This window comes from Cynocephalus volans, chromosome 9, assembly GCF_027409185.1.
Source record: "Cynocephalus volans isolate mCynVol1 chromosome 9, mCynVol1.pri, whole genome shotgun sequence".
Classification (NCBI taxonomy): Eukaryota; Metazoa; Chordata; class Mammalia; order Dermoptera; family Cynocephalidae; genus Cynocephalus; species Cynocephalus volans.
Genome location: NC_084468.1, coordinates 18,042,722 through 18,062,709, shown reverse-complemented (window position 1 = coordinate 18,062,709; position 19,988 = coordinate 18,042,722). Strand labels below are relative to the sequence as shown.

General features: G+C 37.5%; 1 protein-coding gene across 2 annotated transcripts in view; it reads left to right on the top strand.

Moving 5' to 3' along the window:
• Window positions 1-19,988, top strand: part of KCNIP4 (potassium voltage-gated channel interacting protein 4) — a 218,369-nt gene that overhangs the window by 84,108 nt on the left and 114,273 nt on the right. The window contains exon 1 of one of the 2 annotated variants that reach the window (XM_063107892.1): window positions 13,649-13,742. The exons of the other annotated variant lie outside the window; for it this stretch is intronic. Within the exon in view, the coding sequence (XP_062963962.1) occupies window positions 13,691-13,742 (52 nt within the window). The 5' untranslated portion in view covers window positions 13,649-13,690. Of the gene's footprint in view, window positions 1-13,648; window positions 13,743-19,988 lie in introns of those variants that run through there. 2 annotated transcript variants of the gene reach the window in all.

Sequence of the window (19,988 nt, the reverse complement as noted above, 5' to 3'; positions counted from 1 at the left end):
CCCTACTTTATACAGAACATTATCTTCACACACAAAATCTAACACATTTTGGTGAAGAACTTATGATGCCTTCTTATTAGTACAGGTAGTTTTTGAGAATTGCTACCAAGCATTCCCATCCCAGGTAAATGAATCCACTACACACAGCAATTGAGTGAATTTCCACCTGTGTGAATTGTCATGTTCTATATTCTGCACTTTTAGGATTAGGTAAATCTCAGTTGAGGCTAGGCATTCACAGAGAACTAATCTGAAGTAAGGATCTGCCACTTTTCATTTTAATTAATTAATCACATATTTATTGAATATCAAGTGACTTTACTTATCACTGACGCTAACAGCCAAATTCCCTACAATGGCTACAAAGTATGCACAATGCCCCATCTCATGTGTCTGTCTCATCTCCTGTTTTACTCTCCTAATGCTGCTCTTGCCGCTTGCTGATCCCTGAAGCATCTTATTTTAAAAATCTTCAAGTTACCCACTTACCTACTTCAGGTCTTTAATGTTACCATTTCAATGAGGCCTTCTCTCACCGTCACTGTATCCCCACATAACCACCCCCCAATCCCTGCTTTCTTGTACCTCATAGACTGATGAATGTTGTGGGCTGAATTGTATTCCCCCAAATTCGGATGGTGAAATTCCAACCCCCATTACCATTAGAATGTATTTGGACATAAGGTTTTTAAAGAGGCAATTAGTTAAAATGAGACGATTAGAATGGGGCTTTAATCCAAAATGACTAGTGTCCTTACAAAAAGAGGAAGAGACACTGGGAAGTACTAGCACAGAGAAAAGAACTTGTGAGGACACAATGAGAAGGTAGCCATATGAAAGCCAGGAAAGAGGCCTCAGGGGAAACTAAACCTGCTGACACCTTGGTCATGGATATCCAGCCTCCAGAACTGTGAGAAAATGAATTTCTGTTGCTTAAGATGCCCAGTCAGTGGTATCTTGTTATGATGACCTGTGATGGTTCATTTTACATGTCAACTTGACTGGGCTAAGGAATGCCCAGATAGCTGGTAAAACATATGTGGGGGTGTGTCTGTGAAGGTGTTTCCAGAAGATATTAGCATTTGAATCAGTAGAATGGGTAAAGAAGATGCACTCTCTCCAGGGTGGGCATCGTCCAACCCATTGAGGGCTGGAATACAAAGGCAGAAGAAGGGCACATTCTCGCTCTCCTTGAGCTAGGACACCCATCTTCTCCTGCTGTTGGACACTGGCACTCCTGGTTCTCAGGCCTTCAGACTCTAGAACTTACAAAAGTGCCCCCTTTGGACTGCAACTAAATTACACCACTGGCTTTCTTGGTTCTCCAGTTTGCAGCTGGCACATCATGGGACATCTTGGCCTCTGTAATAATGTGAGCCAATTCACATTATAAATTTCTCTGTGTATCTATATAACCTATATCTTTATTTCAGTCTATATCTATATCTATACCCTATTGGTTGTGTTTCTCTGGAGAACCTTGACTGGAGGACACAGCCCTAGCAAATTAATACAGTTAACCACAGAACTTATTGTCCAACCTAGAACACCACTGAGAATGAAGGGGGCACTATTAATAATAATATCAGGACAACTAGCATTAAATTTTAAATTAAAATTTTGAAAATATATTCATTGGTGTCTGTATTAGTTTCCTAGGGCTGCTGTTAAAAAATTATCACAAACTGGGTAGCTTAAAAAAGATAAATGTTGTTTAGGAGGCCAGAGTCTTAATTAAGGCATCAACATGATCGGTTCTTTCTGGAGGCTGTGAAGAGGATCTACTCCCTGCCTCTCTCCCAGCTTCTGGTAGTTGGTGGAACTCCTTAGTGTTCCTTGGCTTGTAGCTGGCTTCACTCCAGTCCTTTCCTCCATCTTCACATGGCATCCTTCCCTCTGTGTGTGTGTATGTGTGTCCTCTCCTCTAATAAAGACACCAGATATTGGGTATAGCATCCACTCTAATCCAGTATAACTTCATCTTAACTAATTACATCTGCAAAGATTCTATTTCCTAATAAGATCACATTTTGAGATTCCAGACAAACATGGATTTTTGAGGGACATGATTCAAGCCAGTATAATGTCCATGTAGAAACAACTAGAGAAGAGTAAAAAAAAAATTGTAAATACCTTCAGGGGCCAGGCAGCTCATGGAAATGAGTTGAGTGATTCAAGAAAAACAGCAATTGATTTGTCTCAGTGTTTGGGCATGACAGAAAATAGAGGAGACTGTGTCAAACTGTCCTGTCTTAAAAGAAATAGCTCCTAACCAGACCTGTCTAATTGCTGCCATATAGGAAAACACATAGATGAAGTGTTGCCTGATCTTCCCATTTTCATAAGATGACAGAAATGCAAATTTTTTTAGTGAAATGTATGTATTTTTAAATGTTGATTCAATCAATTAAAAAAAAACACAACAATTTGGGTGAGCTGAAAAGCTCTAATACTAACCCACCAGGAATCCATTTGCAATAGCAATACTACAAAACTACAGTTCTTAAGAAAACCTATATAATGTCAGTTTGGCCCAGGACAAAATTGTGGTTCTCAACTTCGTCTTCCCATTTGAGTCACCTGTCTCAATTGGTCTTGAGAGATCAGATGTGGCTAATTTTATTTAAGTCACTCTGGGGATTCTAATGAGCACTCAGGGCCTACTAATTGGTATTTGGAAGATGGTAAACACTCAGCTTCATTGCATATGTAATTTGTTTTTCATCCCAAGTGCCTAGCACAGGGTCTACCTTATAATACTTACAGTACTTCAAAAAATGCATGGAAAAATGGAATTAAAAGATAATGTCATCTTTCCATGAATTTTTAAGACCCCTCATATATTTAATAAATATTTATTGGTTAAACTATGAGCAAATTATTTTATAGAATAAATGCATTGTTAAAAGATGAAGATTGAATATAGTGATACAAAAGGACTGAAGATAGGAAAGTATTATCTCACACATTTAAAATTATAATGAATTATATGTTATTTCTTCTGGCATTCCAAGGATTTTGCAGAAACGATTACATCATTCATCTCCTAACTTCCTTGAGATAAGTAGGTGTCATGAATTATTAGCCCCATTTTTCAGGTGAAAAAATTGGATCTCCTAATGCAGCTTTTTCTTCAATTGCATTATTATTTTTCAATAACACCAAGAATTTGATGGATGTCCTACAGAAAATGGAATCAGAGGCAGCATTTCTAGCGAAGGAACACAGGTCACTAAGTTTTCAGGACAGTATTCAAGATAGGATGAGTTAAGAAGCCTCACTGAGGGGGTTAGGAAGGAAATAAAAACCATGCCACGAAGTTAAACAAATGTCCTGTAGCTGAAGACGCATCCAACAAGCTAAGTCATCTATTTTATGGAGTCATAGTTAGTCCAGTACAGAAGTCAGAATGTCAGACCCAGGAGGTAGACAGACATGTGCTCCCATCCTGATACTGCCACTTATATTCTGCATGCATCTCCCACCTTTAATTCCTCACCCATAATTTGGCTTTCATGCCACTATCTGCCACCTGGGGCTCTTGTGAAGCTTAAATCATATAATGCTTGTAAAGTGCTAGGCACATAGAAAGTTCTACTTGTTGTGAGGCATTATCTATCTGCATCTTTCTTTAGGGCAAGAACATGTTCAAGGTGAAATTTAGAGGACTTTCTTGTTCTAATGTTTACTTCTTTGTTCATTTTTACCTTTCCCATTAGATTGTAACCTTCATGAGAGTGGGGACTATGTTTATTTTTGCCAGTGCCCAGCAGGAGCTCAGTGAATATTGTTGAATAAAACCTTAAGTTAGATTACATCACTCCTTTGCCCCAAAATTCTTTATTTTTTCTCAATTTCACTCTGAGTAAAAGCCAACATTCTTATATTATAGGACCATGAGACTACGGGATTTTCTACTGAGAGAAGCTGAATTGAATGAACAGGAAACAAGCGATTTTTTTTTTTTTTTTCCAAAAGTCCTTTCAAGCATGTTATTAAAGGGCAGGTCTAGTGATTGGTCAATGATAAAATGAACCAAGTAGTCTAGGCTGTGCCTGAGGATACTTACTGGCTAATGTGGAGGGGATTGATTGGAGGAGCAGAAAGATTCATTATATAATAAACACTTCATTCATAAATTATTTTTTATGATCTCTTATCATCAGAAGAAACAACCTCACCCAATTGTAGCTAGTTTCTTATTTTAAATACATAATTTACTTGTCCCAAAGGAAAATTCAAAGTTACAATGCTTGATTATTAAAAATGCTTCAAATAATAAAAAATAAGCATGGTTGTGAAATAGTATAATAGGATTTAATTCCTATTTATAACAAACTTATTAAAGATGCAACACATGATAGAGATTTGGGTGTGGGGGATGCTTTTTACTGTTATATATAAAAAAAATACTGCTGTCGATTTTGAAATGTTCTTTTTTGCTTTGGGTCCTGAGCCTTAAATATACCTCTTTCAGCATCTACTGGGTAAAGGCGGACCTCATCTAGCCCGAAGCTGTGTGTATGTAATCTCATTTGAATCTCCTAACCACCCCAGGAGACAGCAAAGGCTGGAATTATTAATATTTCCATGATACAGGTGAGATCAAAGAGGCTTAGTGAGTCTAAGTTGCTTTTCCAAGGTCTTACAAACAAAAAGTGGTAGAACTTAGATTCGATCTAGTTCTTTCTGACTCCAGAGCTACAAGTCTTTTTACTATAAATGTTACCTTTTTTATGCCTCCAAATACTTACATTTTACCTTCCTATTATGTCTTTCCTCTTAAACATAGCTATTTTTTAAATACCATTTTTTCAATGAAGTTGCACCAGTTACATTGTTTACAGTATAGTGAAATGGTCATTTAATTAATCAATGACCATATGTTGATCTATGGGAACAGGTCGTACTGGTTACTAATATAGCGTGACCATCTATTTTGCCATCTAAATCAGAACATTTTTGAACAGGGAAAAGGGGTGCTTACACATAGAGTTAGGACTACTCTCACAAACTGGCAGTGTCCTGGGCAAACCAGGAGGTCTTGTCATCCTACTTATAGGGAACTCCAGATAATTTCCAAACTCCCACACAAAAGATGTCCTCATGTAAGTAGTTTTGGCAATTCGTTCAGAGGAACAAAGGAAAATTAGGCTTCAATGATGCATCTTTAAAAATCCAAAAAGAAACTGAAGTCTTTTCCACATTGTTTTCTGCTAGCATTCCCTGGCTAGTTCTGCCAATAGGACAGGGCAGCAATGTGGATAGTCCCAAGCACTTAGTATTGGGTTTGTAAGCTTTGTAGCTTTTGATCATTTTGTCGTTTGCTAACATTTGCCTGGGATACTTACAGTAATTATTCTGCACTCAGCTGACTAAAGCACCCTCTAAGGTGAAGTACACAGTCAACACAAAGGAAAACAAGATCACATGGAACCCGACTTGATTGAGAGGGGAACTGAGTCAGGGGCAGACAGAGCAGAGAAAGACAGAGAAAGGAGAGATACAAGTAGAGACCAAAGAACAAAGAGAGAGAAGCATGGAGAAAGAGAAACTCAAAGACAGAGAAGAAGAGGGAGACAGAGAGACAAATACAGAAGCAAAGAGACCAAGACAGAGCTCCAAAGATACTGAGAGGCTGACAGACAGCCTGGCGTTCATTTTGTGAGAAGCAGGTGTCTTCAAGTAGCAGCTCTAACTAGAGTCAAATTTACTCTGTTTGCATTTAGATTCAGTAGATTATTTCCAGCAAATTCCAGCACCTTCTGGCTTACTCCTTCTGAATTAACTGGTAGAGAATGTAACTGTTTTATAATCTGGCAAAACTAAACAGGTAAATTAGGACAGTCAGTTTCCTGCCTCCAAAATTAATAAAATTACAATAGGAAATGGAGATATTTCCCCTCATATTCAGTCACCAACTCTGTTGCTACCTTCTTAAAGGTGAACGATTTGGGGCTGTTTGCAAGATCCAATAACAGCCTGTATGATTTGGCAGCAATTTTCAGCAAGAATTATTAGCACCTTATGAACTCCAAATTATCTGGGGTCCTGTATTTACAGGAATGAATTTGAAAATACAAAATGAACTCTTTGTTGGGGTGTGTGTGTGTGTGTGTGTGTATTTATGAGCTGTAAACCCATTTTAAAAAGAGACATCCTGGCAGGTATGTTCACATTTTCCACTAGTCAAGAATGTACTTTCTACCTCTGGCATCCAAGTCACTGCTTATGAATTAGCTTGTCACTGAATCAAAGGGGGACACAGACGGGATCACAGTGCCTCTGAAACTCCTGATGATTCCTGTCATAGCTATTGATCTATGGGAAGACACCATGTCTGTTGAAACATTATTAGCCATTTTCCTACCCCAGATGTCCACAGGCTTAGGATCTAGGAAGAAAAACATTGTCCATAATTTTAAAAAGTACCACATGGAAGATGAAGAGGGCTGTGAATTATGGACTAGGAGCCTTTATTTGCAAGCAAAGCTACAGGAAATAGAAGTTTTTGCTATCAGCTGTACTGCAAAAGGGAGGAAGATAAGCATAATTCTCATTCTGGTGAAATTACCACTTCTATTACTATCACCAGTGCTTGTTGAATTCATAATTCACGGTCCATCACTCAGCACCAAAATCTGACATTTACATGTAATGGCATTTTTTCTGTAACAGAAAAAAAACAGTTAGTAAAATATAACCACTCACATATTCCTGTATTAATCCTGCATGGTCAGAAAAACAGAGCAACCATTATAAGGATGGGTGGATTTATTTTCAGTAATGCCAGGCATTGTAACATGAAGCCTCTTCTGTAAGTAAAAATGAATGCATTTTCTTTCAGTTACATTACAACTAAAGTGGCCTACGTATTTGCACACTTTTTATTCTTTTCTCTATTGCTTCGTTTTGTGATTTTGGAGTGCTAGTAGACTAGTAGTTTGATTTTGCTAAACTTTAATTAATTAATTAATTAGTTAGTTAGACATTCCTTTTTCTTTTTTATTACCCTTTTCATTATTACAATTTGTAATTATTCTTTATGTCCCTTACCTGACCAATCACTACCTCACCCCCCATCCCTCCACCCATCTCTAGTTTCCTTAGATGCAGGAATAAGGGAGTTGACAATTTTAAATTCTAAAGCAATAATCTGTGAAGAGGTCATTTAACTCAGTGGCTTATGTGGGCAGTTAATTTAAGGTATCGATCTGTCCATTGTAAGTGGCAATACATAATAATTTAATAAATTAATACATGAGTGATACCTAATCACTCAACAAATACATATTTGTACCTAATATATGTAATACACTGTGCTAGTTGCTGATAATAAAAATAGGATTTTTATTTTGGTGTTTTTGCTCAAATGTAACTACAATGAAGCCTTCTCTGATCACCGTATTTAAAATTACAAGTCTTTCCCACTCCACTCCACCTCCCACATCTGCCCACCAACAGAAGTCTCCAGGTCCCATCCCTGCTTTCTATCTTTTCTATTTCTACATTTTGTTATTTATTTTTGTTTATTGTTTTTTTCTTCTCCAACTGTGATGTAGGGTCCTTTAAACTATGAGTTTTTATCTACTTTTTTTCAGTGCATTATTCCCAGCACCTGGGACAGTGTCTAGCACATAGTAAGCATTCAAGAAATGTTTTTTGAGTAAATAAATTAATGAACAAACAAACAGAATCCTCCCCTCAAGGCATTCTGAGTTTAATGAGAGAAATTGACAAGTCAATCATGCAGTATAATAGGCATTATAGTAGATGTGGATTGGTTAGATTTTCCAGAACAGGGACATTTTCCTATGTAATCACTTAGTATCCATGGTTCTACAAAGATCATTTATAATGTTTATGACATGTGCATTAAAACAAATGCTTTTTGAATAAATGAATAAATAAATATTTATGGGATATACAGTAATTCATCTGTCAGAGAATGATTAGTCTCTGTGTGGGTAAATATTCTATATAATTAACCACTTTGCTTGCTGGCTCTCCGTCACTGTCAGTGTTCTTTTAGTGTTATTGGCTTGGGAATGCAATCCCACCCTCTAGTCCTGTTGGTATCCTTTTTAGCAGAGTGCCTTTACACACGGATATCCTCCATTTAGGGTGTGGGATGGGACTGCTTCACACATTGTGAGTAAGGATACTGTACAATTCTAAACGCATTCTGATAATTATAGCCATGTAGCTATATTAAATAATCTGCATATTCTGAAACCATCATATAAGATATATAGTCCGATTCCATACTTTCAGTAGACATTGATCAAACATTTTATATATCAGGCACTGTGCAAAGTAATGGGAACACAGTAATGAGTAAAAACGATATGGCTTCTGATTCAATGATATGGTTAGGTACAAGTCTACCATCTTATTATGTATTTTCTACTTGTCCCATCTAGTTTTTGCTCCTCTGTCCCTGTTCCTGACTTCTTTTGAGTTAATCAAATATTTTAGTTTCTTTATTGGAGTTTTAACTATACCTCCATGTACAAGTATTATTTTTAATTGTTTCCCTAGCATTAAGATATTGCAATATATCCTACTTAAAGTTAATATTGTGTTACTTTTTGTAAAATGTAAGAACCATTCAGTGGTAAAATTCTATTTACCCTCCCTCAACCTTAATGCTATTGTTGTCAGAAATTTTACATCTACCAATGTAATAAGCTTCATAATACTTTTTTGTTTGTTTTAAATAAAAAAAGAAAAAAGATAATATTTATATATATAGACATATTCTTAAATTTATAGTACTCTTTATTTTTACCTACAGATTCATGTTTCTATATCATATAATTCCCAAGGGATTTCTCATCTTGAGAAAGATCTAGCATTTCTTGTACTGAAGGCCTACTAGCTGCAAATTATCACAGCATTAGTTTATCTGAAAATATGTTTATTTCACCGTTATTCTCAAAAAAAAGTCCTATTTTATTGAATACAGAATTCTGGGTTGACAGTGTTTGTATTCCCCTGAGAACTTTAAGAACACTATGACATTGTTTTCTGGTCTTTATTGTTTCTAATGAGAAACCATTCTTATGTTACCGTACCCCTATAAGTATGTCCTTTTCTTTTTGTTTGTGTTTTTTTGTTTTTTAAGATTTTTCTCATATTTGGTATTCAGCAATTGGACTATCATGTAGCTCTGTGTGATCCTTCTTATATTTGTCTTGCTTGGGGTTCAACAAGTTTCACTGATGTTTCCAAACAAATGTGGAATATTTTGGCCATTATTTCTTCAAAATATTCTCTCTCACCTGGTTCTCCAATTACACTTATGTTTGACTTCTAGATATTTCACACAGATCACTAAGACTCTTTTTCTTGCTATTATTTAGATTGGATAATTTATTTCTTCTGATCTCTATTCAATCTCATACCCTTTCTTCCATAGTCTAATCTGGTCATAAGTCCATCTAATGAGGTTTTAATTTTAGATATTTTACTTTCTATTTCTTGAATTTCCATTTAGTTCTTTTTTGTAGTTATAATTTCTCTTCTGGAGTTTTCCAGTCATTTATTTATTATGACCATCTTTTTCTTACCAAATAATTTCCTACTAATTCCAATATCTGTGCCATCTTAAGGTCTATTTATATTGACTGATTTTTTTTTTTATCTTGATTATGGGTCATGTTTTCTGCTCCTTCATGTGTCTGATAATTTTTGATAGCATGATGGACATTATTAAGATCCATTGTAAGGAGTTTGGATTGTGTTATCTTCCTTTAAAATATGTTGAATATTGTTCTAGAAGGCATTCCACAGTTCAACAGTTTTAGGGGTTTTTGTCTGTTTGGTCTTTCCAGCTTTAATTATTTTCTTGTTAGGATAGGTCAATTTAGATTGTTCCTTTAGTCATTAGATGTGGTCTTTACTCTAGGGAATTATCCTTCTTCCTTATACAGTTTTTCTGAGCTCTCAAATGAAGGCCAGAAGTGATTAATGCAGTTTGTTTGTTTTGTTTCTTTCTTTCTGCTGCTGGAACAGAACTCCAATACTTCTCACTATTATATGACTTCTGTTATACCTGCTAAGTATTGTGAAGCCTTACCCTAAGCATTTATGTCACAGCTCTTAGTCAATAACCTATGTTTAATCCTCATATAGATCCCTCCAGCCCCCCACCACACACACACACACACACACACACACACACACACACACATCAGTTCACTCTTCTCCTTGCCCTAAAAATTCCAGTCACTTCAGGAGCCTGGAATTCTATTTTCTGCCACCTCTGTTCAGTGAGCATAGACGCCAAGTTTCTGAACTATGGAAGGAACACGCCACCAGGTAGAGAGAGCCAGGGCATTTGTAGAGCTTGCCTCTTGGTCATCTCTTCTTTCATGCATCACATTTCTATTATTATTATACAGTGCTTATTTTCCAGTGCTTGAAAACAGTTTCCTTATATAATTTGTCCAGTTATACTGTTGCTTACAATGGGATAGCATATCCAACAACATTTATTCTGTAAAGGCTAGAAGTAGAAATCTTCATTCTTACATTGCAGTAGGTAAGACATATGTCAAATCTGTAATTGTATCATTGTTTTAATTATATGTGCAGTGATGGAGAGATATAGGAAACTATGGAAGCATACCATAGGTGTTTGTAATCTAGTTTGGTCTGTCATACAAGGTTTTCTTCAGGAAGTGATCATGAACTGAAATCTCAAGGATAATCAGGCATTCACTAGGTAAACAGAAGGTAAAGCAAAAGTTCAGGGGCAGGTAACAATGTGTGAAAAGGCCCTGAGACAGTACAAAATATGGTATACTCAAATAAGTTAAAAATATAATATCTAACATTTTTTGAAAGTGCATTAATGAGGCAGTCAGTGTGATAAATGCTTTATATACTATTTCATTTGATCCTAACAACTCTACAAGAAACATACTATTGATTATTTTACCAATAAGAAAACTGAGATTCAGAGAGATTCAGAGAGGTTAATTAACTTTATCCCAGGTCTCATGGTGCTGGGATCTGACTCGACGGCGTATGGCTGCAGTGCTTGAATTCAACCAGTACATTTCAAGGAGAGAGAGGCAGAGAGAGAGACAGAGACAGACAGACAGAGAGAAAGAGAAGAGAGAGGAGAGAGAATTATATCTTGCCTTCCAGAAGTTTAAGGTCTCACTATAGAAGAAAGGTAGTAACCATAAACAAATTATATTTAATTATATTCCTAAAAGAAACACAAGTTTCTTTAGTATAAATCCCTTTGTTTTACATAGAGAAGACAGAGACCCAAAGAAGCTTAAGGATCTGTAAAAATAACTCAGCTTGAAGAAGTAAAATAGGAACTAAAATCTTACACTTGTAACTCCTAATTAAAAAGAGTAACCTGTCTATCCTACCAAGTTGGCAGTGGGATCCGAGGGGTCACATTAATACCTGGGAGTGCTTGGAAAGCAGGACACTCACTCTCCCACAGCCAGGTCTGCGGGTCCAGGAAAGTGTCATAGAGATTGATCTCCACAGATATCAGAATTTAAGGGAAAAACTGCAAATTGAGCAATTGGCAAATATTTTTTGAGTCTGCCAGTTTCATCGATGATTGTAGAATTTGGCCAGGTGTCAAGAAACCAGATCTGAAGCAAAGGACCTGGGTAAAAAGGAAAACCTAGAGTCTCTCCTACTACAGAAGGCAGGTCGAGCCTTCTTTTTCTAATTCCTTGCAGAATATGGTCTCACTTCACAATAGGGAGCAATAGCCAGAACAAGAGGGTGGGATGCTGGAACAATAGGGAAGATAGAGCAGAGGAGGGAAGAGGTCTCTCTTCCCTTGGGCAGGTTGGAGACACAAGAAAGTTTTACAGAGGAAAGTGTGCCTGGACTGAGTTTTAAAGGCTGCCTGAGGATGCAGACTTTGATCTTTGATGGAAGGCTGAGCAGACTGAGAAAACAGCACATGCTGTGGCATGGAGATTGGAAATGGCATAAATGGAAGGGGCAGAATGCCTGCTGGGGAGCTAAAGAAAAACCCTAATGTCCTTTAGGCTACATAGATGGATGCTGCTTTCTAGAAATGTAGAAGGAGGAAGCAAACTAAAGAGTCTGTTTTATATAAATCAGATTTTACCAATGTAAAAGTTTACTTAGATACTCATACAGGGCATGACATTGGTTCTTCTTTAGATATCCAAAGTGAATTTACTGATTCATTTGTCAGGCATGTATTGACCTTCAGTTATGTGCCACACCCTCCATCAGCACTTGGGATACGAGACATTTCACAGCACATCAATGTCAAGGCCAGTGGAGGGTCTGCTTTGTGAGTTCCAACAAAGGCAGGAAGGGCAGCGTAGCCAGTGGTCAATGATCAAGAACAGTAGGGAGGGCGATGGAAAACGCTATGGGGGGGTGAGGCCGGACCTGATCACACAGGAGCGTGGGGTCCTCAGTAGGAGGTGTGGATTTTTTTCAAAGGACAACATGAAGTTGCTAGAGGGCCTTTTTGTTAGGGGAATGATCTGACTTGATTTATGTATTTACTACTTCATTTTGTCACCCCTCCTCCATACACAAGCGTTTTAACCAATGGCACTGATGGTGGGGAGGAGCAGCCCCAAAGGGAAATAGATCAGCAGTTTTGTGGTCAGGAGATATTCATAATACCAAGTTAGGGATTACAAAGTAGAAAAGGAGCAAGTGATACATTTGTCCATATTATGAAGATTGATCTAACCCCGATTGAAATTGGTTCTCTTGCTGTTGCTTACATTTAACACCTTCCAAAGTGCTTTGGGGAGGCAGTATGTACCAACATGCAGATTCAGGCTCCCGAGCACTCAGACTGGGTAAGTCGATGCTGAGTCAAACTGTTGGCTCCAGACACCAAAAGTTGTCCCAGGTGTTTGCTGGCTTGCCCACCTGGCCACTATTGATTTGCTTTGTATCCTCTCCAACTATCTAAAGTCACACATACTTCTCCGTTTATTCCTGGGTTAACATTTTACAAACACACCTGGATTCCTTTTGGAATTCCTCTACTTGAATAAGTTCTATTTATTAATATTCAGGTGTAAAAAATGTGAAGGATTGTCACAGCTCTGGGCATGTCAGCATATGTTAATGAAGCTGCATGTCAAAGACATTTATTTTCTCACTTTCAGGAAGGCAAAGGTACCAACAGGTGATTGCGGTGTGAATGAATTATGCAGAACATCTATCTCCTCTATAATCAAAGATGGGAAGCAAGGAGAATAGAAAATTGTCATGTGGGCCCTTCATGCTGGTTTGAATATTGAAATTTCAATCCAGTTAACTCTTGAAGTGATATGTTCCTGATGTGAGATCAAAAAAAGCCACCCAATTTTACTTTTTCTACTCAATAGGTATACTTTCATGATTCTGTTTTCACTGCTAATTATTATCTTTAATGCAATATAAAGAAAAGGTTTGAAAAGAGAACCTAATAAGGTGAAAAACAGAGGGAAAAAATGATTTTTTGTCCTTTTGGGGTCCCAACTCCCTGCCTGTGATTGCCTGAGTGGATGGCTGCATTCCTGATCCTGCCTGCCCGGTTCATCTGACACATTGTGCAGCACGGCCCAGTTTCTCTCCACAAACAGCATTAACAGAACTGATCGTGTATCTTCTAGGTTTCCTCTACGCTCAGAACAACTCCAAGCTCAGCATTAAAGAGCGACTCATGAAGCTCTTGCCCTGCTCAGCTGCCAAAACATCGTCTCCTGCTATACAAAGCAAGTTTGTTTGTTTTTTTCCCCAAAACTGTTTGTTTTGTTTGTGTAGGTCTGCATGCATCGCAGTTCTCTGCTTCTAAAAAGAATCAGTATGTTATATTTCGCAAAACCAACTCTATTGATGTACTCATGTTTACCTAAATATCCAGAAGAACTTTTGGGCAGTTACGAAGCATTTCCCATTTGGCAGACTGACAGCACAGGGTTAGTGACAGAAGCCTGTGCTTCAAAACATGGGGACATTCTTCTTTGATCTGAAGGGTGCGGACTCCACTCAAGTAACTCCTGGGATTCCTATTGCCTAACTTGTTAGTGGAGCAGCTGGACACTTTCAGCCCTATGACCTTGTACATTTCTTGACTCACATATACCAGTTGTGTAATTTAGATACCGTGAAACTTCAGAAATATCACTAGATTAGGAAAAATACTACAAAGTGTAGTAACCAAATATGACTTTTCTTCTTTGCTAATTCTCCCTATATCAATCAGGGTTCTCTAGAAAAACAGAACCAATCTACCCATCCATATATACATATATGTACACACATGCACACACATACACATACATGTACACACACACACATGCACACAAACATATATGTAAAGGGATTTGTTTGAAGGAATTTGTTGACATGACTGTTGGGGTTGTCATGTTTGAAGTTCATAGGGTGAACAGGCCGACTGGAAACAGACAGGATTTGATGTTGCAGTCCTTTTTTTTTTTTAACATTTACTATTTTATTACAAAGGATATTACAAAGAATACAGATGAAGAGACACATGGGGTGAGGTATGGAAGAAGGGTCATGGAATTTCCATGTCCTCCCCGGGCGCACCACCCTCCAGAAACCTCCATATGTTCAGCTATCCATAAGCTACTGATGCTGTAATGTTGACACAGAATTTCTTCTTCAGAAAGCCTCAGTTTTTGTTCTTAAGGCCTTCAACTGATTAAATGAGGCCCACACACATTATCCAAGATGATCTATCCTTTACTTAACCTCAAGCAATTGTAGGCATTAACCACATCTACAAAATACCCTCACAGCAACACTGAGATTAGAGTTTGGTTAAATAAATGGATACTAGAGCCTAGCCAAGTGGACATATAAGTCCAACCATGACACGCCCATCTTCTCTTTCTCTCCAAATTTGTGGCACTCTTAAGGAGTAGAAATAAAGAATATCTAATGGAAAACTCTTGATTTATTTTGTAAGGATCATATATAATTTACAATGTAGGTTTATGAATATTCTATGTGTACAAACATTCTTTCATGTTTCAAGCATCAAACAACTCTTAGAATCAGAGAAGGTGGTGTTCTTTGCTAGTGAGGAAATGGAATATTAAAAACTAGATGAAACATCCTCAGTATTGGGCTGTAATCATATCTCCACCTACACTCTTCCACACCATTTTTTAGGAATCCATGGATTCAATTAGTGATTTAAAAATGTGAGTGCCCTAAAATTTCACCACTAACACAAATAGAGAAAATATGGAAAGAACTTCAAACATCCAATACATCCAGTAAAAAGTCCCAGAATAGAATAGCAATTTGTTTTAATGGCACTGACCAAAGGTAATATATCATGATGATAAATTTTAATTGATTCACCTATTCATTCAAAAGCATTTATTATATATCAGTTCCTGCTCCTTGTGCTGGGAGATAGAGCAATAAATAAAACATCTTAAATAAAATAAAACAGCTAGAGCTTAGGTTACATTCTGGAGGGGGGAGGACAAAATGACTTGTTAGTAATAATACCGCATATGAAAAAAGTAAAATTATGGTTGAGAAACATTTTTATTTTTTCTCTTGTATTGCATGCACATGTACACCATCCCCAAAGCACTTAATATATCATCAGTACCCTAGAAGACCATAATCCAGAAAAATATCAAAGCTCTAATCATACCTGGTACTGAAGCTGCAGGAGCTTTTATTGCCACTATTTGTCATTGAATGTTGGTTATTAGAGTCATTTGTTTTCTCCTTTCAAGATGGAATCAAAATTGCCAATTTACCAGATATTTACTGAAAGCATAGTCATTTGTACAATGTAGACAGGTAAAATAAAACTTTCAAATAGATTTCTATATCCACTTAGTGAAGAACAAAATTGTCATGTTCTGTAGCACTCGTTCCGCACCAATATCTGGTAAAGTCATAACCCTAACCCCAAATAAAGTTCACAGAGGATACAATGCAATTTTCAACTAAATGTAAGGAAAAAAAGGTGCATCCTAAAAAAAAGAAAGAAAAGATACTAAAGAAATGATCAGAATGACTCAAAAAAAATTTTTAATGGGATTTTATAAAACTCACTGATATTGAACCCACACTAGACTTGGCCAATGTTTTGTGAACCCCAAAAGATCTGCAGGCATAAAACTCTCTCCCCCGCTAACCACTTCTTTCCCCTGTAGCCACTCATCACAAGAAAACCCCAGCATGTAGAAGGAGCTTATTTGGAAAGGAGAACACATGAATTCCAGCAAGGTGATTTTATTAGATTCCTACTCATGGTCTGGGCCCTAAGCAATTGGGAACAGGACTAAAAAGATGTTATAAGAATAGGGGACAATGGCAGGTGAGTAGAGCCAAGTGTCAGAGCATCAGGGACCCTAGGCCACCAGGAGGAAAAGCATGGCACTGCATTTCTGCCTGTGGAACCACAGAGAGCCACAGGGTGACTCCTGGCTCCACTGGGGTGGTTCTAGGCATGAATCACCCACACAGTGGCAGAAGGAATTTTCCCCACCAGATTCCACAAAGCTGCCAAACCTAGGGGGCTGAAAGTTAGTTTAATAAAGGGCCAATACACACTCTAAATTCTATTTTCTTTTTCCAGGAAGGCAGACAAGAAAGGGCTTTTTATTCTTCATGGCAGGAGTGTGAAATTTATCAATAGGAAAATAACTATCCATCTATGTGTCTGTGTATGTGGGTATGTGTGTATGTATGTATATATATATATTTGTATATGTATGTATGTTTATATATGTATATATGTATATACATGTATATATGTGTGTATGTGTATATATGTATATATGTATGTATATGTATGTATATATGTATATGTGTTGTGTGTATATCTATCTATATCTATATCTATCTATCTATCTATCTATCTATCTATCTATCTATCTATCTATCTATCTATCTATCTATATCCTTCAGGAAAGCCCAAACTCCTGCTGAGCTGTGGAGCACTTAAATTCCCAGAATCAGAGAATCTTAGAATTTGAAAGGAACATAAAAGACATCTAGCCTCACTGCACTCCTAGTCCACAGGCTCCCTCAGTCATCACCAGGGAGCATCACTGCTTCATCAGGAAGCCACCCATTGGGTCATGGCCAGCTTTAAGGAGCATTCTTCCTTACATCAGGCCAAAATCTTTCTTTTACCTTCCAATGCTGTTGGTCCCAGTAACACCCTTGAGAGTGACGTGCGTGGTGAATCTGCTTCTTCTCCAGCAGGACAGCCTTCCCACTCCTCCCACGACCTCCTGCCTCCTCCTCTTCTGCCTCCTCCTTCTTTCCCCCCTCCTCTTTTTCCTCCAGAGTTGGGAGAACGATGGTTTACTTTATTAAGTTTACAAAAATCATTCATGTTCATGGTAGTCAATTTGAAAAGTGCAAAAGACTTCAAGGAACCACACACACACGCAACACAACACACAATTCCCTACCTCAAAGTAACTACAGATTACTAGCAACATCTTTTTTTAAATCAAGGTATATGCATTAATGAGATCATATCTATACTAAATTTTTATCTTTTTTTACATTTCATACTTTCATAAATATTAACCTTGTTATGAAAATGCTTTGTAAATATCATTTTTAATGGTGAGAATAATATTACATTCGTAGCTCTATTATATTGTATTTGACCACATCCTCTGACTTTGGATGTTTAGAGTTTTCCTCTTTCTATCCCTCCCCTCCCTTTTAAATCGCTCCGTGATAAAAGGCTTAGTGTATATATCTATGTATGCCTTTTAGGTTATTTTCTTTAAGATTTTAAATTATTGGAAGAACGAACCATCTTATATGAATGCAAGCTTCCCAATATATATTAGAAAGTTGTTTTTCAAACTGTTCTTCTAAATATTTTTGAACACAGCATGCATATTGACCCTTGAGTCTTTTTGTTACATAGACTTAATATTCTCAATACTTGGGAAGTATATGTTTTAGAGTCACTTGTTAAATACAAACTTGCAATATTTGTTCTGCTGTTTGTGCTTCAAATGAAAGCAATAAAATAAGTAGCACAAGACAAAGATTTTCTGCATGAAGAGCCTAGACATTCTAAAATTTTTGAAAATTAAATGTATTACTCATCTTTGATAAAAGGCAAAAACTATAAGCCCCAAATTCCTTGTATTAAACCACACATCTTGACTTGGATATTTGAGAAGACTCTGAGACAAATATCAAAAAGTCCAGCTGCTTTGGAAAGATATAGTGGAGCGACACGCCTGGCTTTGAAGAGAGGAGGTGGCAGATCCACATAATGGCCAATGGCTTCTAGATATGATCTACTGAGAATAAATGTAGGCCTTCGAGTGTCTTCCACCTGACGCTAATAACTCCCCCTTAAGGGTGAGTAATGGGATAGAGGCAGAGAATGGCATCTTGGACAGTGAGCCAAGCATGGCCTCATTCAAGTTCTTGGCTTATCCCTCTGTCCCCTGAGCCACCAACTGCCCACTGCTCTTTGATCATCCATCCCTGGATGTTGATGAAAGCCCAGCCAGATGTCACAGACTAATCACCACCGCTCAGCACCACTCCCCCAGGGGTCCTTACGTCATTCATTGATGCTCCCCCACCCACCATCTTATTGGTTACTAAACCCTGGTCCATTTCCTCTCTAAAATATCTTTTAAATTCACTTCTCATTTATATCTCTTGTGCTATGGCCCTGGTTCAGACCCTCATTATCTCTTCCAAGAACTACTGAAAAAGGCAAAGGGAAGCATCATCTTGCATGTGTTTGAATTCCTGTTGTGCTTCATGCTAAACAAAATGCCTGGAGTTATTTATGTCCATTCTCTGCCCTTTCATTTCTTTATTTAGTCATTCATTTCACAATATGGCTTTTTGAGAGACTGTGCATGGCAGGCATGATACCAGGCTCTGCCTTTCTAGTTGGGAATAGCTCACTGTCAGTTCCCTGCCTTCATGGAAGAGAGAGCATAAACATGAAAACATAGAAAATTGCGGGAAGTGATGAGTATTATGAAGGAAGTAAAACCGTGATCACATAATGAAAATTAATTGTGGGCAGGGGAGCTATTTTGACAAGGTCGGGGAAAGCCTCATTGACAAAGTAACATTTGAGACCCTAAAACAAGAGGAAGCCAGTAGTGTGAGGGTTGGGAGAGAGAGTTCCATGAGGAAAGTGTCAGAGCTTATCTGGGATATGGAAAGAAAGACCATCGTGACCATCAGAAAGATGGATTGTCATGGGAACTAAATAAGGTGATTCGTGAAAAGTACTTAGTACATGAAACACCATGAGTACCAATATGTGACAAGTCTTAATTGATATTCCCAGCCACCTTCTGAGATAGATGTAGTATTTTTTCCCATATGAGGGCACTTCAAAAAGTCCGTGGAAAAATAGAATTAAAAGATCATGTGGATATTTCCATGGACTTTTTGAAGTACCCTTGTATAATGGCAAAGAAAATTGAGGGACAGAGAAATAAAACGTCATCCCCAATTAGCAGAGCTGGGATTCTGACTCCAGAGCCCGCTGTCTTTATCACTTCCTCAGGCTGAGCTGCACTGATATTGCACCTCTGATACTGGTTGAAGAAGCTCCTATAGGTCTATAACGGTGGCTATTTTTCTTGATGTGAACCATCATGGCCTCTGCTTCCAGGAAGGTAGGTTTTACATCCCTATTTCACAATTGTGACAATGGTGGCCTGGAAAGGTTGTAATGATTTGTGCAAAATCCCATAGCTGAGAAGTTAGCTAACAAATACCAGAAAGCCCCTTAGTCCACTGGTACACATACACTTATTGAACAACTGTAAGATATGGAACGATCACATCCATAGAAGAAACCTTACAGGAAAAATCCAAGGATAGAGTAAAGGAAATTTTCATAGGTTTGGCACACAGGAGAAAGTATGGGACTAGATACTGTCCAAGGAAATTGTCATCATATTTTAAGTGCTATGAGTAATATAGCATATAATAATAATAATAGC